General features: G+C 35.2%; 1 protein-coding gene across 12 annotated transcripts in view; it reads left to right on the top strand.

Annotated features, from left to right (window-relative positions):
- Nucleotides 1–27857, top strand: part of TBC1D32 (TBC1 domain family member 32) — a 191225-nt gene that overhangs the window by 93923 nt on the left and 69445 nt on the right. For 11 of the 12 annotated variants that reach the window (XM_036248320.1, XM_036248330.1, XM_036248322.1 and 8 more), the window contains 6 exons: nt 1048–1166; nt 3329–3445; nt 13455–13543; nt 20796–20918; nt 23349–23457; nt 24536–24629. In XM_036248320.1, coding sequence (XP_036104213.1) covers nt 1048–1166; nt 3329–3445; nt 13455–13543; nt 20796–20918; nt 23349–23457; nt 24536–24629 — 651 coding nt within the window. The remainder of the gene's footprint in view (nt 1–1047; nt 1167–3328; nt 3446–13454; nt 13544–20795; nt 20919–23348; nt 23458–24535; nt 24630–27857) is intronic. The other variant, XM_036248324.1, reaches the window with a different exon arrangement.

The raw sequence follows: 27857 nt of genomic DNA, 5'->3' as shown, positions 1-27857 counted from the left end.
AATTTATTAAGAACTCAGGGCACATTAATGAAAGCATTTGAAGACTAAATTTATCTCAAATTTCCCTGTTGATCAAGTCATTAAACGTCTGAGCCTCATAATATTAATCTTTTCATGAGAGAGTTAAATTCACTTTTTCACAGGACAAAGGAAGGAAGACTAACATCATTTGAGTTCCTTTGGTGTCTTAGGCACTATATTAGGAACTGAACCAGTATGCTCCCATTTATACTTCATGGCAACCCTTGAACGTAGCATTGTTTCAGTTTTCAGATGGGGGAACTGATGCTCTGAGAAGTTAGGGGAATTCTCTAACGACATGCACCAGTGAACTGGCAGGTTTATAGTTTAACACCGATGTTCTCAATTTTACAGACTATATTTTTCCTTTTATATCTAGGGGACACTTTCTCCATGAATGTTGGTAATATAAAATTACTGGTTTGATGATTAGATGATCTATTTTACACATTTCCATATGATATGATTCTTCATAAAGAAATGTAATAATCACACTTAATAATCAATTTTATTTAGATAAAGCATCTGATTCATGAAAATTTAAAGACTGTACTAAGCCAAAAGTTGTGTGAAATGGAGAAATGGTCTAAAATTTGGAAATACTAAAACATTAGAATAAGGAAATGTACACTCTTTAGATGCCTACCCTGCCTTCCTGAAACCTCCTGCTGAAGCACACACACACCCGCTTTCAGTCTGCCTTCCGCTGTTGGTTCATCTGCAGTATGAAGGATAAACCTTATTATTTTTTTAAAACACGTACTCAGAGAAGTTACTGTCCATGGGATAAGAGCTGGGACTTGGAATTCAGTTCTACAAGAAAATAATCTTTCAGAATTTCAACATTACAGTTTTATGATAATGAGGTATAAAGGTATATTAACAATAGAAATATAATTTCTACCAAAGTTAGAGGTTATTATGTGTCTTTTGTCAGTGTAGACCAAGCTTGTCAGAGGGGTGTCTTTCATCCATATCTAAAGAAATAGTATACTATAAATATGATGTAAAGCAATTATTTTTTAGGGTTTATTAATGCACTTATAACTGAATTATGGGCCAATCTGGAATGTGGAAAAGATGATGTTAGAGTAACCAATCCCAGAGCAACTCCAGTGGACCCTATTGACCAAAGCTGTCAAAAGGTAAGAAATTATTTGATTTATCTAATAATATACAGACTTTAAGTGTATCTCCAGAAATTAGTTTATCCAGACTTTATCTTATTCAGTACAACCAGCAGCCTCTCCTAATTTTTCTTTTCCTTTCTTTTTAAAAATTTTCTAAATTAAAAAAGAAATTGCAATAAATTTTGTGAAAGGTAGAATTACTAGTGTTCTCTGGCACTTGTTTGGAAGGATTTTGTTTTTCGTAATATTTTTACTATAAATTTTTTTCCTTAATAAATAATAATATACACCAGGACATGTTACTTACAGTTCATTTTATATGTAATTTAAAGACTTGTCACTCAAACATCCTTTTCTTGACATCAGTTTTTTTCTTCCTCCTCTATAGTGCATGTTTTTAGCCTAATCATATCTTTTTTTTTTTTAATCCTCACCTCACCTGAGGACATTTTTCCAGGGCTGGGGACAAACCCCAACCAAGGTACGTGCTCTTAGTGGGAAGCGAACCCAGGTCTCTATGGACCTCAGGCAACACTCTAACCACTGAGCCAAACCGGCCAGGGCAGCCTAGTCTTATCTTGAATAGGCATTCAGTACATGGCAACTAGGCTATTTAATTTATGTATTCTACTTTATGCTAATGTTATTGCTATCCAAATAGATACTAATTTTAAACCATAAATACATTATTTTTGTCTTAGAATTGGTTAGAAATTTCATCTTCATTTTATGGAAAATTTATGAGTAAAGCTTTTAAAAAAATTTGATGTGAATTTATTTTTTATCCTACAGCAGCACTTGTTAAACAGCGCTTTGTAGTAAATAGCCACTGTTAAGTAACATTGCATTTGGTATGGAAAGGGAAGGGGTTTAAAATGGACTTAACCTTCCAGGTCCTCAGACAAGGCCTATGAGCAAGGGTGTTACTGTTGAAGTGTCTGAAGATTGTGTAGTGATTTGTAATGAGTAACCTGAATCTGCAAATAAGAAAATACAGATTCGTTTTACGACCAGCTTTCTGATTGTGTGTCTTTGGCCAAGTCACTTCACTTTTCTGGCCCTCAAGTTTTCTCATCTTCTGACTTTAGTGAAAATTCTCAGTTAGTATGATTCTTAAATTTTCTGAGTCTAGTAAACATTTTTAAAAATGAGAAGCAGAAATTTAATAGTTACAAATAAGTGCAATTAATACAACACAAACTAATGTGTAGGTATTGGCATAATATAGGGCTTCTAGAGGTGGATAGAATTAATTGAAAACCTCGGAAACAAATGTCATGAAAGCTTATGAAGTGGGATAATGAGTAAGTATGTGGAAGGGGAGGAGGAGCATGTTCTTAGATAAGAAAAATTTGTTTATGCGGCAGTCACTTGAAAAAGACCAGAGGCAGATTTGATTGACTAAAGTGATGACTTCATGCTGAGGAATAATGGGAAGTGAGGCTTCTGAGATTGTGAGAGCAGAAAGGGTCCTTTAGTCAAGTGCCTTGAAAGTCATGGTAAGGAGCTTTGATTTGATGTGTAGTGATGGGCAACCGCCGCATGCTTTTGCACAGGGGATCCAAGAATGGTATGTGCTTCAGAAAAATATTCAGAGTGTCGTTAACAAGACAGAATGAGATTGGGAAACTAAAAACTTCATAGAGAGATTAACTTGCGAAGATTGCACCAGAAAATGAGCTGGTTTTGATAGGAAAAGTCATGGTTTAAAAAAATTAATTATAATTAGGTTAGTTGGATTTCCAGTGAATGTAGTTAAAGGATAAAGATGACTTTGTGACCTAAGTGAAGAATATGTAGAAGTTATTATGTTGCTCCAGAGACCATAAACAATATTCTCTTTCACATCAGATAAAACAAATGCAAAGAATGACAAGGATGGATCATTTCATTTTTTTCTCAGAAACAAACTTTTAAAGAGATACGGGATATTTTAAATTATTTTCCAACTCTCAAGGTTGTTCAATTACAATTGTTATTATGAATTGTCAACACAGATTATTAATGTTAACTATTTTGTACTTGTCATATATGTATGTATTTCACATTTATGTCGATTAATTGGGCTTATTTAAAAACTTAACCCTTGCAGTCATACTGCTATACAACTTTTCATTAATGTGGATGTGGTTGAAAAAATGAGCCATTTAAATGACTTTTTCTTCTCCCCTCCCTAGTCTTTTCTAGCGCTGGTGACCTTGTTATCTTATCCTGCTATTTATGAGCTGGTAGGCAATCAAGATCTTCCTAATAAAGCAGAATATTCTCTTCGTGAAGTTCCCACATGTATTATTGTAAGTGATTTTCTTTTAATATTTCCCTTTTATAAATTATACCTTTCGAGATTTATAGTAAAATGAAATTTGACAGAAAAAAAGGAACACTATTTAATGGCATTTAAAGACTGATTTATTTACCCGTGGAATATCAGCTTCTGAATTATCTGTGAATGGAATCTTTAGGCCCCCTAACAGTTGTTTCATCTATTGGAGTGAATACAAGGTTAACACTCCCCAACAAGGAAACAGATTTGGCACAAATAAAATATATGTATGAATGGTTTTTAGATGACTTATTATGTTAAAGTCACACCAGTGCTGCTCCTTTATTGGCAAGGATAATTAGGAATAAACTATATTCAAGGAGTGCAGTGTATTTTCTGCTTATATTATCATGAATTACATATTAACTGCCCCATGAGGGCAGTATATACATATTTATTTAATTTGAGATTTATTTCACAATCATACTCCCAGATAGGCTTGTTTTAATCATCCAGAGATATTTTGTTCCTCATCCTTGGGTAAGTTTATGAATTAACACACATAAATATGTATATATGCGTTAGTAAATAATTATTTGATTAATATTGAAATTTCATTATTAATCCTTTTTATTTTTCTGATCACTTGTTTAGTATGGTGGGTTTTTCTTTTAACACAGTTTTGCTCTTTTGAATATTAATACTTATTAACTCTGAAAATTTCTTTTGTAAACTTTCTCTACTTTGGGAAATTTTTGATAATTTACATGAATAAAATATAAAAATAGATACTTCTGTCATTCAACTTTTATTTTATATTCTCTATTTCTTGAAGTGTTTCAATTTTATCTTGTGCTTACTTGTATCATTGCACTTCTAAAGTGGTTTTATAATTAGCCATTTATGTGCCTGTCTTTCCTTTAACCTAATGTACCATCTTGTGGCATTTGGCATAGTTGATCCAATCCTCCTCACTACCACTCTCTTCTGAGATTGTGGTACTATTTCTGGTTCTCTTCCAGCTTCTCTGGTCTCTCCTGCATGGTCTCCTTTGTGGACTTCTCTTCCCTTCTGTCTTATGTCCTCCAGGTTGATCTCATCCAATTTCTTGGTTTTACCCGTCTACTGAAAACTCTTGACATGTGTAACTCACCTGTCTGCTAGGTCTGTACCTAGATTCCTACCAGATGATGGACATTTGGGAAACTCATAGGCATCTTAGTTTTACTATGTCTACAACTAAATATAATGTTTTCTCTTTCCTAAATCAATTCCACTTTCTATTTTCCTATCTCAGCCTATGATACCATCATTCACAAAGTTGAATAAGCCAGAAATCTGAAATTTATTGTTTATTCCTCTTTCTATAGATGCAATGAATGATCATTTATAGATTTTCCCTCCCAAATAACTTTATTCTATTTACTTTTTTATTCCTATAAAGACCACCTTAGCTCAGATCCTCATTTCTTGCTAGATTACTTCCGAGAGATCCTAAGTGCTGTTTTCTTCCAGTCTCTACTTGTAACTTATCCTCACATTAATTTATCATCAAAGTGTTCCTTTAACAATGAGAACCAGCTGCAGTAATCCTGTTGTTTAAAATCTGCTGATCTCCCTTTGCTTCTGCGCATAGTCCATATTCCTTTGCATGGCATTCAGCTTCTCCTTATTTCTTTTTTTTTAAAATTCTAACTTGAGGATATTTTTTTATTTATCTTCAGATAGGGTGGGAGAGAGAGAGAGAGAGAGAGAGAGAGAGAGAGAGAGAGAGAAAGAAACATTGATGTGGGAGACACATCAATTGGTTCCCTTCCACATGACCCTGACCAGAGCCGGGGATCGAACTGCAACAGAGGTACATGCCCTTGACCAGAATCAAACCGGTGACTCTTTGGTCCATAGGCTGATGCTATAACCACTGAGCAAAACGAGCCAGGGCTTCTTATTTCTTAAAGTGACCCCCCACCCCCCACCCCTTACCTTCCATTCTCTAACCTCCATAGTTTTTGGATAAATTTCTTTTTCTGGAGTCTGGAAGGCATATAACCTTGCTTTTTGGCTAAATAGCACATCCTCATTCTTCAGGACTTGTTCGTGCTTTACTCCTTCTGTGGAGTCTTCTCTGTCCTTCCTCTTTAGCCACTTTTCTAGTGGGTTCCTCTTAGTGTACTCACCTAGCACCTTACACATGAATAAACCATATGTCACATTATTTTATATTATTTTTGTGTTGTCTTTCTCTCTTATAAAAGACAGGAAGATCCATGAGGTGAGGAACTGTGTCTTATTTGTCTTTTGTCCTGAATGTGTAGCAAGTGTGGGTTATTTTGTGTTTTGGTTTTTTTTTGCTACTATGTACATGGTAGGTTTTCAGTAATATCATTGTTTTATTATTTATTGTTTATTTTTTTAAGAGTAGTTTATTGATTTTCAGAGAAAGAGGAAGGGAGAGAGAGAGAAACATTCATGTGAGAGTGCAACATTGATCTGTTGCCTCCTGCATGCCCCCGCCAGGGATCGAGTCCACAACCCCAGAATGTGCCCCTGACCTGGAATCTTAATGACTTGAGTCTTCTTAGGCTTTATTCAGAAGGATTTAATTCAATAACTTTCTATTTTCTTTGGAAGTTCCATGATGGCAGGAACACTAGGAAATGATATTAAAGAGGTGTGTGTGTGTGTGTGTGTGTTTGCGTGCACATATTCACACACTTGTGGGCTTCCTTTATTTTGTGGATATTTTCAAACTTAACATTAAAAAAAGTGTAATGAACTCCCAGATACCAACCATTAAACTTCAGCTTTTATCAGTATTCTGTCAGTATTCTTCCATAATATTCAATTTTTCTAATCTTTACTCCTGTTTTGTTTTTATTTTACTGGAGAATTGTAAAGCATGTTTTGCACATAATGTCAATATATCTGCTGTAAATATTTATCTCTAACTGATAAGGACTTCTTTGGGTTTTATTTTAGTGTGAATCATCACCCTGTAAACCTTTATCATATTGAAAAGATTAGCTGTAACTCCTAAATATTATTTAACATGTTGTTGTCTCAAAGATGTACTTTTTTACAGTTGCTCAAGTCATGATCCAACAAGGTCTACTTGTTGCATTCAGTCATTCGTTTAAGTCTCTTTTATTCTAAAACAATTCTTGCTCCTTTTTTATTTTCATGTCATTTATTGGAGAAACTTATTTGTCCTGGGTTACTGATTCATTGTTTCAGTAGGAGGTGTGAAGTGGTGATTCTGTCATTCTTTTTGTATTTAACTGGAATTATTTAATAAAGGAAACCTTGAAATACAATTTCAGGAATGGTGGAAAAAATGCTTGATTTTTCTTCTTTTTAAATATACTTTCAGAGTAATGAATTGGTACTTTAGTATCTCCAAAAGGGAGGTTGTATTATTATCATTATGAACTTCTAGTTTTTCCATGTATGTGTTTCTATCAATGCCATCATTATTGTTTTTGATGCTCATGATATTTCTTCTTTGGCTACTGAGTCCTTCTGACATTATTTTTCAGTATTTGATATTTTCCTTTTGTGTTTCTTAAATAAGATTTTTCAGGCTTATTGTATGCATTTTCTGACTCATGCCTGGGTCAGCCATCTTCGAGTCCCTTTTCCTTTTAGTAGGAAGTGGTATTTAGAAACTGTAATCTGGGTAGTAGGAATGTTCATTGTTTAGGGTTATCATTATTACTAGTCTTTTCAGTGTATAGCTGGGGGGGGGGTAGTAATTTTTCTTTTCTTTTTAAAGAGAAAAATTAATCATTAGCCCATATTGATATTTCTTCTTACTTGTCTATATATTTATGTTTTTCCTCTTTCACTGAAAAACTTGGTTCCTAATGCATGAACAAAATGATTTATCTGTTTTACTGTATAATGTGCATATAATAATTTCAAAGTAAGATTATTGAATACATACTGACATTTTTTTTCCAGTTAGTTTTGTCCTTAGATTACATGTTAGTGGGGATTTAAAATAAAAATATTGTGATTTAAAGTCATTTGAAATAAGTCCTTTACTTGACCTGGTTATGCCACTAACTTGATAGGGTTGTTTCAGAATGTTTTAAATTTAGAGAGGTGGTTTCCTTTTTTTTTTTTTGGTCTTAATTTTATCTTTAAATTACAGAAAAACTTGCTTGCCTGGTGTGGCTCAGTGGATTAAGCTTCGTCCCATTGACTGAGAGGTCCCAGTTTGATTACTGGGATACATGCCTGGGTTTCAGGCTCAGTCTCCAGTAGGGGGTTTGCAGGAGACAGCTCATCAATGTTTCTCTCTTACATTGATGTTTCTATCTCTCTCTAAAAAAAATCAATAAAAACAAATATATATATATATATATATATATATATATATATATATATGTGTGTGTATATATGTGTGTGTGTGTATATATTATTATTATTATTTTTTTTTAAATCTTCACCTGAGGATATTTCTATTTATCTTCAGATAGAGTGGGAGGGAGGAAGAGAGAGGGAGGGATCGAGAAACATTAGCGTGAGAGGGACGCATTGACTGGTTGCCTCCTGCACGACCCCAACCAGGGCTGGGTACGAACTGCAACTGAGGTATGTACCCTTGACTGGAATCAAACCCGTGACTCCTTGGTCCATGGGCCGACGCTCTAACCACTGAACAAAATCATCCAGAGCAATAAAACATTTTTAAAAATTATAGAAAAATTTATGATTTCCATATTCTTACATATTCATTCCATTTTTTTTCTTCCCATAGAATTTGATTTTCAATATAATAGATACTAGCCACAAGCAGATAGTTAACTTTAGATTAATTACAAAAAAATACAGTTAGAAATGAATTTCTTTCATTACTATCCACATTTCAAGTTTTCAAGTGCTCACTAAGCCGTATGTGGCTAATGGCTACCACCTTGGACAATACAGAGAGAGAACAGTTCCAAGTTTTTACTACAGTACTGCTCTATAGCTAATAGTTTTTATTAGTGTTGATTTGTCCTTTATCCCTTTGAAAATATACATATATATATATTTTTTTTCTTCTTCTTTCCTTCTAGATTTCTTAAGCAAAAGAGAGTATGCTATAAACACTGTCCTGCCCTTTGCATTTTTAAAATTATATTTTCTTTGAGATTACTTCATAGCATTATATAGAGCTCTTCATTCTTTTTTATAGTGCTTAGTACTATAGTACATCCTTTTGCATAGTACTCTATTGTGTGGATATGCTATAGTTAATTATCCAATTGTCTGTTGATGGAAACTTACTTTTTCAAAATCTTTTGCTATTATAAATTGTGCCAAAATTAAAAGCTTTGGCTTGTACTATCTTGTATTTACCAGTGTGTGTACATTTTTTTCCTATTGCTGTAAAACAGATTGCTACCACATTAGCAAATTAAAACAACACCCATTTATTAGCTTACACTTTTGTAGGTCAGAAGTCCAGCAATGAGTGCCTGTGTTTTCTGCTCAGAGGTTTACAAGGCTGAAATCAAGGTGTGGGCCAGGCTGCGTGCTTGTCTGGAGGCCCCAGGGAAAACTCCACTTCCAAATTCCTGTTGTTTAGTTTCTTACAGTTGCAAGATTGAAGTACATGGCTTCCTGCTGGCTGGTAACCAGGGGCTGCCTTCAGGGCTGTATCCTGTGCCCCCTCCAAATCAGCAATGAAAAACCTACTCTCCCAGAGACATGCTTTGAATGTCTCTGACTTCCTTTGTCTGTGATCTGCCTGAGAGCACTCTTTGCTTTTAAGTGATTCATGTGATGAGCTCAGGGCCATCCTGATAATCTCCTCTATTTTAAATATAACTGATTAGGGACTAATTCCATCTGCAAAAATCTTTCACCAATACAATATCTATATTAGTGTTTAAGACCTGAGAATCTTGGGGCCATCTTAGACTTCTGCCTACCATAGTATCTTTGGGCTAGATTTCTAGAAGTGGAATAACTGGGTTGAAAGTAAATTCACATGTAATTTTGGTATATAATGCTAGATTTTTATCCACAGGGAATAATCTTTCTGTATTCCAATGAATAAGATATTACAGTGCTTGTTTCCAGGCAGGCTCATTAAGATTACATGTATTCAGAGACTGAGATATTTGTCTATCTGACAGGAGAGAAATGTTCATTTATATTTTTTCTCACTGAGAACTGAACATCTTTTCATATGTTTAATGGCCATTGACATTTCTTCCTTTCTTTATGGTTTTTCAGTTGAATTTTGCTATTTTTCTATTTGTGTCACTCTTTTTCTTCTCAATTTTAGGGAATTCTTTATAGTTTAGTGATATTTGGCCTTAACTTTTCATGGTTTTGTGTTGGGTATCTACCAAAACTCTAGACCTTGGGAACAACTCTCTAGTTGTACTTTAGTATATTAAAGGTGAATGATACAAATATTTTTTTCTCTATAACAGGTACAATTTTGTATTGCTTTTCAGTCATATAAATGGTGTATTAAGTAGGACCCAGGACCCCTTTGGTTATTGGAGAAACAGGTTGAGTTAGTTTAGGCAAAAGAAGTAATCTATTGACTTTCATAACAACTTGCAAGAAAATCAGGGACAAATGGAAATAGAACTTTGCAGTCAGATTAATATCTGTCTGTCCCTCTGTTGGTCCCCCAGCTCCACCCAACCGGCACTCTTTCCTGTTACAACGCTCCATCTTGGCTTTATTGGAAGGCATATATACAGTGTACTTGTTATGAGTTTGTTTTCTGAAGCCAGATTGCTTGGATTAGATTTCTGGTTCTCCCTCTTATAAGCTGTGTGACCTTGGACAAGTTAGACTTTAGTTTTCTCTTCTGTTAAAAGAGGGCAATAACATTCCAATCTCAGGGTTGTTGTGACAATTAAATGAAGTGAATTAAATGAAACAAAAAAGATTAAATCACTGCCTGGCAGATAAGTGCTATATAATTGTTTGCTATGATTATCATTAGTATGTCTTCTTCTCCAGATGGCATTCTCTCTAGGAGAAGACATGGGACCTGTTACTCCGTATTGACATCTTCACCGTCCCCCTTGTATTAGTTTCCTAGGGATTCCATAACAAATTACCGCAAACCAAGTGGCTTAAAACAACAGAAATGTATTCTCTCACAGTTCTGGATGCCAGAAGTCTGAAATCAAGATGTCACCAGGGACGCATTCCCTCCAAAGGCTCCAGGGGAGAAGCCTTCCTTGCCTCTTCCAGCTTTTAGATGTTGTAGTCATTTCATGGCTTGTTGCTGCATAACTCTCCTTTCTGCCTTCTTCTCCTCTGCCTTGAATCTCTCTTTGTCTTTCTCTTATAACCCAGGATATCTTGTTTTAATTTAATTCAATAACCTCTGCAAAGACCCTTTTCCAAATAGGTTAATAAGCACGGGTTCTGGGAATTAGGACATTGTCATATTTTCGGGGGGTGGGAATGACACCATTTAACTCACTATACCACCAAACAGGAGAGTGGTCCCTCTACTGCTCTACTATAGATGGAATATTGAAATCTTCGGTTGAAACCTAATTCCTTCCTTAACAGACTGAGTTTTGTGTATTGATGTTCATGGGCTAACCAGTCACAGCCACTCTTGTAGTGCACACGCAGGAATATTGGCGTTATGATTCTCCAGTCTCTCACCCTTCACTTGGCCCTTTCGTAAGTGAAAGGGATCAGATAGCACAGATATGGTCATAGAAATAAGTATAAACAGAGTAGGCACTCAAATGTATATTTATATGGAACAGATATTCCTCTTCGTTTTTCCAATCTTGGTCTCATTCTGGCCTACTGGATTATTGAACATATGCTCAAGCTGGATAATATCCTTTAAAAAAGACAGAGTTTCAGACTACTTTCTGTGAGTCTCAAGCCTTTCTTGCACTAGCTTGTTGCTGGGAACCTGCTGATTAAGGAAACTGCCTTACTGACACGCGTCACAGTGCTTGCAACTGAAGTTCTCCATGAGGCAGGCTTCCCAGGAGTTTTGTTTTGTTCCCTAAGTGGTGATTCATCAATGTAATCCCCTTTGAAGAAGGAATTATTTACTGTAACATTTGTTCTATGAAAATGTATTATCATTGATAGATGGCTGTAATCTACTCCAAGCAAATGGAAATTAGCTTGTTGGTAACACATTCTATCTTTATTTCATTCTTACAGTACCTAGTACTTAGGTTCAGAGCTAGAACTTTAGAGTCACAAGGTATCATTGGCTATCACATAGTCTGAACTTAGTCATCAGAGAACTGTTCCAGTTTCAGTCACTTATGCTAGGACCCTATGAATGAAGAGAAATCTATAATAATCCTTCAGAAACTGCTATGCACAGAACTATTTGGCAGTCTCCCTCCTCTCAGGTAAGGGGAAGTTAGTGATACATGATGACTTCTAGATCAGTCTGTGAAGATTTAGTCTGGTAAAAAGTGATAATAGATCATTTCTTAAATAGTATAATATTAATCACTAAAAATATGTACTATTTGAACAAATACGTGTTTGAAGAAGTACATGGCAAACATGTTTCTCCATATGTCTATTGCAAAAACTACTTACTTAATAGTATCCAGTGCCTGGGCAGAGTCAAGGAGAGCCCTGTGGCTCTGTCACCAGAGCCAAATCAGGACTGTCACAGTGGAGAGAAGCAGTGGGGCAGTTAATGAGACTAGAAATATGAAGCTGGGAATATGAATGAGTTGTATTATGCACAGTGTTTGAAATAAGGAGTGCCCAGCTAAGCAGGAGACAACAATGACAGATTATTTTAAGATCTCAGTTTTTTTATTCTTGATCTTTAGGCAGTTTATTTAATTTATTGGCTGATTATAAAATTCTTGTGCTAATATTATTTACACATTTTTACAAGATATCTGTAGAATGGTTAAATGCATTTCTAAGTGTTGGGTATAAACTTTTACTAGGTAAATTTACATACAATCTGGTTTTTACTATGTTTTGATCAGTATTTTTTAAATGCGATTTTAAGAGATCCATTACGTTCTCCTCTTTACAAATTTATTCCCTGGCCTCTTGTTTATTTGATGATATGACGTTTATTCTGTCACGCACTTAGATATCAGAAAATATTATGTGACTTTACTCCTCAGCAAAATCTTCCTTCTTTGGCCCTGCTGGCTACAAAATTGTCTTGAATTTAAACTCATTGGAGGGAAGCAAGTTTCTTGGTCAGGAAAATGAGCTGTGAGAGATAAGAATCTGCCTGTGAATAAATTTCTTAGTCCTGAACCCAAAGATATACACAAAAGCAGGGCGTTAGAGAAAGGAAGGCTTTTGTAGAGTGCTCAAATTGTGAGGTAGGCTGAAATTGTCAGTGTTTGGGACAGCTGGGTGGCCCTTTTGGTCATCAGGTTTTCTTTTCACTTGCATCAGTGATGTTTATGCCTGGCTGCCCATTGCAACACCTTGGGGTGCTTTTAAAAGGATTTTAGTGCCAGAATTATATGCCCACTGATAGTAACTTAGTTGTTCCAGGATAGAGCCTGGGCATCTGTCTGTCTGTCTGTCTATCTATATATCTGTGTAATTTCCTAATTAATTCCAATGTTCAACTAGGATTGGAAACCACTGATTTACATGAACAGAGAATATATATGTACAAAATCCCCAAATAGTTACTAGATAAAACTATTCAGACCTGTTTATGCTTTACATTTGTATATTTCATATTTGTTTTTCAATGTCATTTACATTTTTAGCTGTTTAATCAGTATTTAACTGGCTGCATAAGCTGCTCACACAGTACCAGAAGGGGATATAAATAGTAATTCTCCACTTTGACTAAACATTAGATAATTTATTTCAGGAACTTTCACAAATCTTAATGCCCAGGTCATATCCAAAAGAGTTAATTCAGAGTGTTTAGGGATGAGACTCAGGCATTAATATTTTTTGAACAGCTCCCTAGGTGATTCAAATACAAAGCCAAGTTTGAGAACCACAAATCTAAATAAATATTTGTTGATTTGATTTTCTTTAAATGGTTGCAGTTAAGCACAGTCTCAGTCTCAGTCTTTCTTTTTCAGGATATTATTGACAGACTTATAATTTTGAATTCTGAAGCTAAGATTTGTTCTTTATTCAACTATGAGCAATCACACATCTTTGGTCTAAGGTAAGGTACTAAATTTTACTTCAGTTATATTTTGGATGTTGCAAAAACATGCAAAAAAATACATTCTATATACTTTAAAACGTATTCAAAATAAACTAAATTTTAAAACATATTTAAAGGTAATTTATTTTCCTGTAACATAACAAAGTAAATTTTAGTCATTAGATTTTTATGGCCTTTGTCTACATTGAAGTTCTATATTATTACAGTATCTTCCACTTTTGTTAGATTTACTAGAAGCTTTTCATAGACTATACAGTTTACTCAGGAGTCCACTGGGGCTCCTTGGGTTAGTGTTAGATTGGACTCTTGCCATTATATAGGCTTGGAAGAGGCCTAGAAATAACTGATTTATCTTGAAGCTTGAATTTTGCTCCTTTATGTTAATCACATTTAACTTCAGTTTCCCAAGTTAAATCTTACTGGTTGAGTGTATATTTCATTTAGCATGTTCAGATGGCTGGGATGGGAGTAGAGGTATTTGGGCTATAGAGAAATTTTCCTAGGTTTGTTAATTTTTTTTTCTTTCTATTAGCAAAATAACATTTTCAGGCACGGGGAGGGGATCAGGGAGAATGCTTTACCTAAGAAATAAAAGCAATTACTGTACTAAAATTAGAATTTTCTGATTGTAGTATATATTGTAATTCTTGTACTCAAACTTTATAAACCATTCATTAATGGATGAGCTTCATTAAACCACTCATTAATAGTTCAAAGAAGATAGAAAAAAGCTGCAACTGTTATAGTTCATTGGATGATGTGCTCTTTATCTCTAAATAAATTTCACATTAAATTTCAACTTTCTGTTACATCATATAGCAAGCAATGATGAAGAATATTAGGAGAAATATATTCAGTAGAAACTCCTTTTTCATAGCAATTATGTTGCAGAGTTCTGTAATTATAGAACATAGATGTTCACCTCTTGTTATTGATAATATTGTATGAATTTCTTCCCTTTTTCTGTATTTTTTGTGTGGATAGAATAGTATTTTCTTTATTCTTATGGGAAAAAAAAATTAACAATAGGATTTTAAGTCATGTACAAAGCAATCCAAGAAGTAGAGTACTCCTGGGAATAAAGTACATTAATTTTCATAGTGTGTGCTTTCTCATAATATCCAAATGGAGTCAGTCTATCTTGCCCTAGAAAATTTGCCAGTCCATTGTTGATACATATCATTGAGTCAGTATGGTAGTTAGCAACTTGGAAACTCTGCAGTCAGACTACCTGTTGTTTACTAGCTGTGTGACGTGAGAGCTGTTACCCACCTGTAAAATGGAGGGTAATTGTATATATTTTTTCAAAGGACTTATTTATAACAGTGTCTGTGTTGTAGCAAGTATTATGAAAATGTTAGTAATAAATGTAATAGTAGCAGTACTTTAAGTGTTGATTTTTATTGAAATTTTGTCTTCATTTTTTCAGTCTCTCAGTAGTCTTTTACATGTTGCCACATAGTTTGCTAGGTTCATAACATCAGTATTCAAAGGAAATGACAGCCCTGGCCACTTTGGCTCAGCGGTTAGAGCGTCGGCCTGCGGTCCGGAGAGACCCGGGTTCGGTTCCCGCTAAGGGCCCATACCTTGTCCCCGGCCCTGGTTGGTCGTGCGGGTGGCAGCTACTCGATGTGTCCCTTCACATCGATGTTTGTCTCTCTCTCTCCCTCCCTCTCTCTCCCTCCCACTCTATCTGTACAAAAAATGGAAAAATATCCTCGGGTGAGGATAAAAAAAAAAAAAAAGAAAAAGAAAATGACAAATCACTTTCTGAAGACATTTGTATTTTATGTGCCTTTTAACAAGTTTTTCAGTGATGAAATTTATTTCACTGTATTTTAAAGTTCATTCTTATAATATTTCATTCAGTTGCATATTTAAGTTATACCTTAAAGTTATTTACTTTCTGTTTTTGATTAATTTTAGTCTAGTATTGGTGACTGAGGTCCAGTGGAGTGATAATTTAATCATAGCTTTGTATTATACAAATCCTATGTTTCTATGAGTTTCGGATTCTTGTCTGTCTTTCACTCCCATAGTATTTTTATTTGTTTCGAATTATACATTCATGACACCATTCCCTTCAGTACATCATCTCATTAATGTGTTTGACTCCTGCATTTAGCATTCCTTGTTCCATTTACTTAATTTTTCTCTCTGCTTCAAAAATTTAGAAATAACATAAGGGTAAGTTTGATACAAGTCCTTTAGGTTTACCCAGCACTGAGATGAGGTTATATGGGACTTAGGAAAAAAAGTGGATTTTCACCTTTCAGCACCACTACATCCTAGCTAAACTTCTGAATTTATTATTTGCCAATATCTTCTTACAAATCCTTTTCCACTGTTGGTGTCTGTGTGCAGACATGTCTTCACATGCTCCATCTTATAATGAAACAGATCAGAACACATACAAAAAGCACCTTCCTTTGCCCTCACATGTTTCTCCAGCCACTGTCCTATGCCTCTGCCTCTCACCATAACAAAGCATAGTCTGTGCAAACTGTCCTCCTTGCTCAGCTCTGTGTATGTCTCAGTCCACATCAATTTGACATCGACTCGTAACTCTCAGAACTGCACATCCTGCTCATTTGAAGATTACATGTAACTTTTATAATGATGAATCTAGTGGGTTCTTCTCTCATTAATTCTCATTTTACTGTAACTGTCAGTAGCATTTGATATAGTGGACCATTTCTTTTGTGTGAAACTTCTCATCTCTTTTCTTCTGAGACATCACATACTCCTGTGTGGCTGCTGTTTCTTGTCCTTTGCTTTCTCGGAGCAAGCTCGGAAGTTGGACTACTTAGGACTGGTTCCAGGCCCACTTTTTGTCCATATAGTAATCCCCTCTTATCTACAACAGACCCCAATGGGTGTCTGAAACTGCACATAGTACTGAACTCTATATATACTGTGTTTTTTCCCTATACACACGCAAACTCTTTGGCATGTCCACATTTGCAAGCATCACTGTTCATGCACTTTGGGTCCATTATTAAGGAAAATAAGGGTTATTTGAACAAAGCGCTACAATATCACAACAGTGGTTCTGATAACATGGTAGCTACTGAGTAGCAAATACAGCATGGTTATGCTGGACAAGGGAATGATTGAGGGCCTGGGTGGTATGGAGAGAGACTTTATCACGCTACTCAGAACAGTGTACAATTTGAAACTTATGAATTATTTATTCCTGCAATTTTCTATTTAATATTTTCAGATCACAGTTGACCACAGGTACTGAAATCATGGAAAGTGAAACCACAGATAAGGGGAGTCTACTGTGTATACTCTGCCTCTAGCTCATCCACTTACAGATTTGCCTTTAAGTATTTATATGTCAGTGGACAACCCAATTTATAGCCCTACCCTAAACTATCATTCTGAGCTACCAGACTCATATGTACAACTCCCTTCAGGCATCTCAATTCATACATTTCTCAGGCATCACAAACTTAACATGTCTAAAACTAAACTCTTCAAACACCTCCGACAAAAACAAACAAAGTGGCCCAACCATGTATTCAGTTGTTTAATCCTAAGAGTCATCTTAATTTTTTTCCTTTGCTTTTTAAACAGTTTATCTTTATTATAAAGAAATTAACTAATGTAGGAAACCAATTATAATTAAGTGAAATTCTTCTTAATTCTGGAAGTGACATTATTAACATAGGGAAAAATCACTGTAGGCATCTTTTTTTTCAATCTTTACTCAGGAATATATATATATATTTTTAATTGATTTTAGAGGAAGGGAGAGAGAGAAAGAAACATCGATGTGAAAGAAAAACATTGATTGATTGCCTCCTGTGTGCACTCCAACCGGCGATTGAACCCACAACCTGGGTATGTGCCCTGACTGGAATCGAACCCACCACCTTTCAGTGTACAGAACAACGCTCCAGCCAACTGAGCCACACTGGCCAGGGCTGTAGACATCTTTATATATATATATATATACAGACAGAATAGAGCTAAAAAATAGATTTTTTAAGTGAAAGTGGAATCACAATTTTAAATTCTAGCTGAATTGTCTGAAAAAGAAAAGAAACCCCAGTGACACAGAAGACATTGCTGAAGTTCAAATGACTGTTCTTTCACTCCAGAGATGGATGTTTCCCAATGATTTACCTAAAGTTAAGAAAATATTATGTAAAACATTTCAAGTGGTTTGAGCATTGTAGTTCACTTTTAGACAATAAGGACTGACTTTCTGCTGTGAAAGATGAAGACATTAATGCTGTCGTTGGACTCCCACCTTCCCTGTCTCTCCCTGTGTTAGAAGACGCTCTGCCATTTCTTGATCTGCCTTCGTGAGTCAGAGATCCTATTATTTTCCTCTACCCAGGAGGCACGTTAGGCTGAACTGGGTTTCTCGGTGTAGTGACATAAGATATGCAGAGCTTATTATATATGAGTGCAGAATGAGATTTATAATTTTTTAGTTTACTCTTACCTACTTTATTTACTCAGCTAATATTAATTGAGCACTTATTCTGCCCTGTGTTAGATGTGGGGGATGTAATGACAAGTAAGATGTGGTGCTCATTCTCCTTAACCTCACTACCTAGAGAAGAATCAGATATTAGGAAAATGAAAAAAAAAAGTGATGTAATTAATGCTGAAAAGAAACACATCCTTATAAATTTCTCCACTTTCTCATTTTAAATAACTGTCAATTCCAGAATCCTTTTTTGGGCTTTTAAAGAGCTGCATAATATATCTTCACCGGGAGTATGGGGAAATGGGGACCACCCTAAGATTCCATCACAGAGCCCATCTGGTTTTAAGCCATTCTCTCATCTAAATGATTACTGTAGCTGATAGCAATAGAATAGGCTATTCTGTACACAGCAGCCAGAGTGAATCTATTAAGACACAAATCAGATAAACTCAGTCCTATACTCACAAGGCTTTCCATTTCATTAGGATAAAACCGTACTCCACTGGTTTCTCATGTCATCAAAGAAAAACTTGACAATGGCCTTACAGAGTCCTATGTGAGCTGGACCCCTTATATTACTTTGGCCTCATCTCCTAATACATCTTCGTTATTTATTCCACTTCAGCTCCGTGGGCCTTCTTACTGTTCCTAAAACATGCTGCACATACTCTCACCTTGGGTCCTTTGCTCAGGTTGTGTCTGAAACACTTTTTTCCCAGATTACTTTGTGGCTTGCTTCCTCATTTCTTTTAGGTCTTTATTGAAGTGTCAGCTTGGTGACGTTCCTAACCATCATATTTAAAATTGTATGCAGGTATCCACTCTGCCCCCTTGTTAGAACTTGATATTTACTTCTCTGGTTTTGTTGTATCTGTGCAGTATTTTTGTTTTTGTTTTTAAATTTTTATTTTATTCATTGTTTGTTCCCCTGCTCTAGTGTTTTGCATTCCATACAGACTGGAATTTTTGTGCATGTGTGTTCAGGGATGTTAAAACAGTGGTAGATACTTAGAAAGTATTCAACCAATATTTCTTAAAATTAAGTAAATTGGATTTTATGTCATGGATGGAGTAGTTTCCAAATAAACAGTTTTACCATCTTCTAGTAATGACTATCATTATCTCCTTTCAGAAAGTATGCCTCTCTGTTTTTTTTTTGTTTGTTTGTTTGTTTTTCATCTTCTTTGCATTGGCTTAAACTTTTAGAACATGGTTAAATAATAACGGACGATTTTGCCTTCCTTGTGACCTTAATGGGAATGCTTTTCCTGTTTATGCTTTTGGCTCTTGCCTTGAGTTAAATTTGTTTTGTAAATCAGATTAAAGAAGTAACCCTTCTTTAATTTGCTTAGAATATTTTTGGAGGACAGGGAATAGAGAGTGGATGCTGAATCTTAAATCAAGTAGCTTTTAAGCATCTGGTCAGATGATTATATGGTTCTTTTATATTACATATTGATGTCATGAATTACATTAGGAGATGTTTTCATATTAAACTATCCCTTTCTTCCTGGAATGAACTGTACTGCTGGGTCAAATTTGCTAAGGTTTACATTATTCCTAGTACTTGTAAGATCTTAAAAGTCTTACATCATTTGTTAAAGTTTCTATTTACTTATCTATAATGAGGAAAATTCAGCTCAGGCATTTATTAGCTCTCTGAGTTTCTCCAGTTCATCTTGTATCATCTCATTGTCCATTTAGATCCTATCTAACTTTCTTTCAAATCATAAATGAGGACATTGAGGGTCATTTTCATTGCATGTCCACTGAACTAGTAGCCTAAAGAAAGGAGAAAGGTCACTAGGTTCTCCCTAAACCTTCATGTTGAAGAGAAGTTAGAGTGTTATGTTTGTGGTTAGCTGGAATTGTTCCATAGGCCTAAGTTTTGTGTATATGTTCTGTTCCCTTTTTGAGCTGTCCCTGCTGACCTTACTGTGGAGGTAGTCAGCCTAAGTTTTGTGTATATGTTCTGTTCCCTTTTTGAGCTGTCCCTGCTGACCTTACTGTGGAGGTAGTCAGTTTTATATTTTAGTAATTGTCTCCATATAGCCTGAAACCAGTGATTAGTAATTGGTGTGTCCATGACCCCTTGTTCCTCCCTGTTCTTTCTACTTCTAAGAACTCTAGTAGGATCAGGGATCCTCCTGCTGCTGGGCTGTAGTTCCACTGGTGCAAAAGAGGGGTAGGTTTTTCATCTGAGTATCTTCCTAGGATTGGTCTGTTTCAGGTTCCCTCTCCCTGGCAAGAGAATGTGACAGTACAATGCACTTCCTCTTGCCTTGCAGAGGGAGCCACATGATTCTCCTCTTCTCTCTTGTAGTAATGTTCAGATAGATCACTGTATGTAGGTATGCTCAGATTTACCTGAAAGCTATAAGGTTAGCATTTGACATTTTACCTCATAAACATTTCTTGGATTGGGAACAAAATAATTCTGTCATTTTTTTTTTTAACAATCAATTGCGAAACAAAAGTGGTAGCAATTTGTAGTTTTTATGAATTTGCCGATGTTCCCTAAATAATGTTTAAATTAACTAGCAGTTGAGAAAAAATTTATTATTTCTAGATTTAATTTTTTTTAAAAACTTGATCAGAAGTTATCTATGGTCTTTAAATAATATTTTCATTAGGAAAACATTTGAAGTTGATTACTATTCAAATTTATTAAAATGTATCTGAAATAACTGACCTTTCTTAAAATGTGTAATTTTATGTGTAGATATTCAAGACACCAAGAAAGTCTCTAAACTTTAGGATATATTTCATATAATCTACTTTTTGCTGTTTCTCTTTTCATAGGTTATTAAGTGTGATATGCTGTGATCTAGACACTCTTCTTCTGTTAGAGGCTCAGTATCAGGTATCTGCAATATTGCTAAATGCTCAAGAAGAAAACATCTTAGAGACCTCTGAGAGCCATAGGTAAAATATAAGGGAAAAAAGTCTATTAAGACATAATAATAACAACAATTTTCTTTACAGATGCTCTGTTAAGATAGCAATTTTCTGTATAGTTTGTTTAATGTTTCTCCACTACCTGAATTCTACAGATTTAAATAACAATAAAAAAGCAATTAAATTAAATAGTAAATGTCACAGAAAGATTGTGATAGATGTTCTTTTTTTTTTTTTTATCCTCACCCGAGGACATTTTTCCATTTTTTGTTCAGGTAGAGTGGGAGAGAGAGAGAGAAACATCGATGTGAAGGGACACATCGAGTGGTTGCCACCCGCACAACCGACCAGGGCCGGGGACAAACTGCAACCGAGGTACGTGCCCTTAGTGGGAACCGAACCCGGGTCTCTCAGGACCGCAGGCCGACACTCTAACCGCTGAGCCAAACCGGCCAGGGCTAGATGTTCTTATAAGTGGCTTTCAGAGTATTACGTTCTAAGCTTTCTTTAACTTAGTTGTTTTCTGTTTTGTTTTTGTAAATTAGTTGAGTGCCAATATTTAAATGGTTCCATGAAGTTGTATCACCTTTAAATTCAGTCTGCATGTGTAAAATGACCCAGCAAATAAAATGCTTGATTTTTTTTCCCCTTGTAGAGGAAAACTTTTCTCTATTCGCCTAATTATGTTAGTTCATAATCATAAATTCTAATTATTGCAAAATGAGGTTAACATATCTTGATATATTTTTTCTATTAATATATCACACTTGCTGTTACCTCAATTTGGCTGACATTTATTGAATGCATATTCAGTAGCTGACATTGTTTTCCTGTCTGTGATTTTCAAAAAAATATGCCTCCATTCTAGCTAGGTCTTAGAAAATTACAGACCAGGCATATTGCTGGGTGCTCGAGGTTTGGTATAGAAGGATTATACTAACAGCTGCCAGAAGTATGGAGGCTCCTTCAGAGCATGTTCAGATTTTGAATTTAATTAAGGCACTGAGTCTAGAACCTAAGGGAACCTTGACTAAAAATGTGTTAAAGTCATTGTGAAACAAATGCATGAGTTAATCCCATTTATTTAAATGTAATAATATTTCTCAAGGAAATATTCTTTGATTAATCTCATTTCTTTTATTATATCAATTATATCATCATCATAATTCTTTGCTCTCTAGCAAAGAAAGCTATAAGATAAAGAGTGAATTTAGCTCTTTTTAAGTGATGCACTGATACTCTTAGAGATATATTCAAACAAGCACAATGGCCTACATATAAGGATACTTATGTGGAATGGTCATAAAAGCACAAAAAAAGTTTTTTATTAATGTTAATCCATAGCAGGAAGTTTAAATGTTTGGGATATATTTGTATAGTGGTATACTAGGCAGATCCTAGAATAGAACAGCTATCTATGTTTTGATAAAGAATTATTTTCAAGGTAAAGTTAAGTGAAAAGGGAGGGGCACAAACATTATGTGCAGTGGTATCATTTGAATAAAAATGGAGAAACATTTGAATATGTACATAAACACATACTGTTTTTACACAAAATCTCTCTCCAAGGATGAAAAGGAAACTTGTAAGAATTGTTAGGATATAGAGGGGAATCTGAGAGACTGGAAGGAAACATACCTCTCATTATGTATCTTTTATAGCTTTTGGATTTGGGTACAATTGGATGTTTTAGATACTTAATAGCATTCATAAATAGAGAGAAAAATATTTGCTGGATCCCTTTAAGAGTCAGAAATGGCAATTCAATATCATTCTCTGGAACCTGACAAAAATAACCAAATTAATATAAAACTAAGGGAAAATTTACTATCATCAATTTAGAGAAATGTTCCAGACTTGGTTTATAAAAGTAGAAACCTTTTGCTAGAAACAGTGAAATGGAACCAAAACAAAACAGTACTTAGACTCGTAGTTTAAATATGGTAGTATAAGTTGGTATTTTTCCTTTCTCATCCTAGAAATAACACCAAGGATTGAGTGAGGATGACAGCGTAGCATAACATCAAAAATTTAAGCCGCAAATGAGTTGAAGGGCTATCTAAGACAGACAAAATGGGGCAAAATAGGGTAAAATCGTGAGAAAGGGTGTCATGTCAGCCATTAATATGAAAAACAGCAAAATATGGTTCTCAAAAAAATACAAAAAGCAAAAAGAAAAAAGGAAATGAATATACAAGGTAGGCAAAAGTAGGTTTACGGTAGACGGTTGTTTGTATGGAAAGTAATAAAATAATTAATAAATAATACAGGAATAAACTGTTTTATGTACTCACAACTATAAACCTACTTTCCCCCCACCTGTATTTCTAAGGGAAAAACAACAAATAATCTATTTTCCAGAAATTTGTCTGCATTTTTTCTTTGCATTCCAGTTGCTTGATTTTAAAAGTAAATTATATTTAATTAGATAACAAAATTGATATGTTTATTTTTCAGTGATTTTATAATTGATGGCTTATCAGTAGAAAGAAATCATGTTCTTGTTAGAATAAATCTTATTGGTGGTCCAATGGAACGAACTTTGCCTCCCAGGATACTAGAGAAGGTGAGTGAAGTCAGAGAAGGGTGAAATGTTTTTCTGACATACTTTGAAGCAAGGTAGCTAACTCTGGTCACAATGAGCAACAACTATGAAATGTCTACATCACAGAGGTAAGCTTTTATTACTAGAAAAACTTTACGCCGGGCTAGAGTGGCTCAGTTGGTTGAGCCATGGTCCTATGTACTGAAAAGTTGTCAGTTCGATTCCTGATCAGGACACATACCTGGGTTTTGAGTTCAATTCTGGTTGATCCCCATTTGGGATCTGTGCAACCAGTTGATGTTTCTCTCTCATTGATGTTTCTGTCTCTTTCACCCTTTTGCTCGTTAAGTATCTCCTCAGGTGAGGATTAAAAACAACAACAAAAACCTAAAACAAAAAACTTTAGGATGAAAGCAAACACTTTCAAATAAAAATACTATTATTCATGGCAAGGGGTCATTAGTACTAGTTTGTGTTGCAGAGTAGGGTATTATTTTATTAAAAAGTTGTCATCTTCCTTGTGTGTCTGAATTTTTTATTGTGATATCTTTAGGATACTTAATTTTTATTAGATGTCTATATTTTTTTGTATTTAATTGGCAATATTGTGTACCTCTCCTTCCTTCAATATTAATAGTTTGGTTTTCTCTTGAAGGGTTTGGGTTTTTATTGTTATTGTTATTAAGTGCATTTTGTTTTAGCTGTCATTCTGAAACACATGAGCTAGAAATGATTGACAGTACAAGAGAAACAGTTTTGTGAGCAACATAGGAAATACAGGTTTCTCTTGAAGACCATAATTTTCCTTTCATGAAAAACAAAATACTAAAGCCATCATTCTCACTCCTACTTGCTAGAACAAGCAAGCTACTATATATTTGTCTTTATTGCTTACTTAATGTTTCTGTTATATTTTATTTTAGTTATTATTCATTAGAGCATTGAATTGTAATGTCAATTAGCTTTTGGTTAGTTAGACTACAATTCTAGAATTTTTATAAAACAAAGCCAATTTCAATGAATGATATTTCAGAAATCCTTAAAATTCAATATTATTTTAAACTGTTTTCTAAAGTCATCTATCTTAATTTATTTTTAGGGTGATGATCCATATCCTTGGCCAATGTTTTCATCATATCCTTTACCAGACTGCTATCTGTCAGAAGGTACAAGAAATGCTGATCGAAAACAAGGTAAAATATTTGCTATTAAATATCATGTTATTTTAGTGCTTTTGTTATAATTTAAAAATTTAAATATGGAGAAGGGTGATTAACACTATTTTCATTCTGCTTGTGAATGTCGATACATTTATGCCTATTTCTTTGTATGTTTTCATTTTGTTAAAGTTTCTTGTGAAATTAATATTTGTATGATGCCAAATAAATTTTTTTAAAATGTGTTTTTATTGATTTTTTGGGGGGAGAGAGAGATAGAAACATCGATGTGAGCGAGAAACATGGATTGGCTGCCTTCTGCACACCCCCTACTAGGTGTCGGGCCTGCAAGCCTGGCATGTGCCCTGACTGGGAATTAAACTGGGACCTCTCAGCCCATGGGATGACACTCAGTCCTCTGAGCCACACAGGGTGGGCTAACTTTTTTTTTTAATCCTCACTGGAGAGTATTTTTCCATTGATTTTTTTTACATAGAGTAGGAGGGAGAGAGAGAGAAACATCAGTGTGAGAGAGACACATCAACTGGTTGCTTCCTGCATAACTCTGACCAGGATGGGGATCAAACCTGCATCTGAGGTTTGTGCTCTTGACTGGGAATGAAACCCACAACTCTTTGTCCATGGGCCAACACTCTAACCACTGAGAAAAACTGTCCAGGATGCCAAATAATTTTTATCAGAATATATATATATTTTTTTTATTTAGAAAAGTAATTAATGATTTTTGATTAATTAATTCTAGGTATATAGAATTTTATTCAACAGAGTAATATATATATATATTTTTCATCCTCATTCAAGGACATTTTTCGATATTTTGTTCAGATAAAGTGGGAGGGAAAAGGGAGAGAGAGAGAAAAACATTGATGTGCGCCCAGGCCAGTTTGGCTCAGTGGTTAAAGCGTCGGCCTGCGGTCCAGAGAGACCCGGGTTCGGTTCCCGCTAAGGGCACGTACTTCGGTTGCAGTTTGTCCCTGGCCCTGGTTGGTCTTGCGGGTGGCAGCCACTCGATGTGTCCCTTCACGTCGATGTTTCTCTCTCTCCCTCCCTTCCTCTCTCTCCCTCCCACTCTATCTGTACAAAAAATGGAAAAATATCCTCGGGTGAGGATAAAAAAACAAAAAACAAACAAACATTGATGTGAAAGGGAAACATCGAGTGGTTGCCACCTGCACGACCCAACCAGGGCCGGAGACAAACTGCAACCAAGGTACATGCCCTTAGTAGGAACCAATCCCGGGTCTCTCTGGACCACAGACCAACACTCCAACCACTGAGCCAAACCTGCCAGGCCTTTTTAAAAAATATCTGTGTGCCTTATATGTCCTGTGTGCTCAAGGCTTGAAATATAAGCGTGTAAATGATATAAATGTAATAAAAAAAATAAAAGTTTAAGTAACCACTTTAGAGAAGTTCATGACTTTTTATTTATTTTTTTAAAATCCTCACCCAAGGATATATATATATTTTTCATTTATTTTTAGATAGAGTAGGAGGGAGGGAGGGAGGGAGAGGGAGAGAGAAAGAAACATCGCCCATGAGAGAGACACATTGATTGGTTGCCTCCCACATGACCCAACCAGGGCTGAGAATGAACCGCAACCAAGGTACGCGCCCTTGACTGGAATCAAACCTGAGACTCTTTGGTCCACAGGCCAATGCTCTAAATGCTGAGCCAAACCGGCCATAGCAAGTTCATGACTTTTTAGAGAATATTATTCAAGTAATCAGATAATTGGATAGTAATACAGTGTGTTAGAAGCTAAATAGATAATAAAAAAATTATGTTTAAAGCAAGGCATGAAGTGTAGATATGTGTTTTTCTGGTTATAATAGAAGATAATTTTTGACAGAAGAAAGGACAAAGAGGTTAGAAAGAGCAAATTCAAAGAACTATTAGTAGTTCAAGGATGACTGAGTTTTGTAATGTGAGGGTAAAAGTCACCAGAGATAAGTCTAGACGCGTAGGCTAAGTTCAGACGTAAGGCTAGTGTAGCTCAAGTTCAGGTGTTTGGAGTTCTTCAAGCATTTTTGTACTAGAGAATCCAAGATTAAATATGAACATACATGAACAAACTACTCATATTAATTTGAGAAGTTTAATCTTATATCAACATGAATTCTTTAATAATGCCATCAAACTTTCATTGGAAAGAAATAACATTAGTTGATTTCACATAGGTTAGATTCTATGGAGTGAGTATGGAGTGAAGCTTTATATGCCATTTATTTTTCCCCAGGTATATTTGCTTTAAAACAATTTAGGCCATAAATTGATATATCTTATTTTTGTTTCTTTCCAGTGTTTGAGATATATATCTCACAATTGCACAGAAACAAAATCTATTTTTTTTCTATCTACTTAGAGATTAGGGAAAGAGAAGAGCATGCGGGAGCTTTTAATATTTGTCTTTATAGCTCACTTTACAAATTTTGCCTTTGTGTTTTCCTCTTGTGTGACCTAATCTATTGTTTTCAGAGATGTGGGAGTGGTAAGTATTTTTGAGGAAGACACTCTTGAGAGAGTATCATTTGGACTCCTTTCCCACCTACTCATATCTTTCAGTGAACCCAAACTGTTTTCAATCTGTTACTCTTATGTTTTCCAGTCTTACTTTTAGTCTTTTTATTTTATTAAAAAAATTTTTTTTGTACTCTTTACCTGATGACATTTTTATATTGATTTTTAGAGAGGGTGGAACGGAGCTAGGGAGGGAAAGAGAAACATCGATGTGAGAGAGACACATTGATTGTTTTCCTCCTGCATGACCTCAACCAGGGCCAAGAGTGGAACCTGCAACCCACATACCTGCCCTTGACTGGGAATTGAACCTTTGACCCTTCTGTCTGCAGGCTGACACTCTAACCACTGAGCATACCGGCCACGGTTTACTTTTAGTCTTTTTAATCAGTTCTTACATTTTGTCATTCTTGTTTTAGGTTTCATCATTTATTCCCACCCTCGTTTCTTTATTTGCTCTGTTTCTCGAGTGCTGATTATCAGGTGCTTCGCTGGGCACTGGAGACAAGAGACAAATAAGACGGGACCCATTCTCAGGGCCTCAGCTTCTTTCCTGATCTCGTTCCTCATCATGATAGAGCACTGTGATCTTTGCTAAGTTTCTCTTGGAAACAAATATCTACTTTTTTATCCGTTGTTTTAACAACAAATTCATGACCAGTTTTATTACGTAACTGCCATATTTGATAATTTGTTTTTTCAAAATAGTTTGATAAAAATTT

The sequence above is a fragment of the Molossus molossus genome, unplaced genomic scaffold, assembly GCF_014108415.1.
Source record: "Molossus molossus isolate mMolMol1 unplaced genomic scaffold, mMolMol1.p scaffold_m16_p_8, whole genome shotgun sequence".
Lineage (NCBI taxonomy): Eukaryota > Metazoa > Chordata > Mammalia > Chiroptera > Molossidae > Molossus > Molossus molossus.
This window is presented reverse-complemented; position numbering and strand designations above follow the sequence as displayed.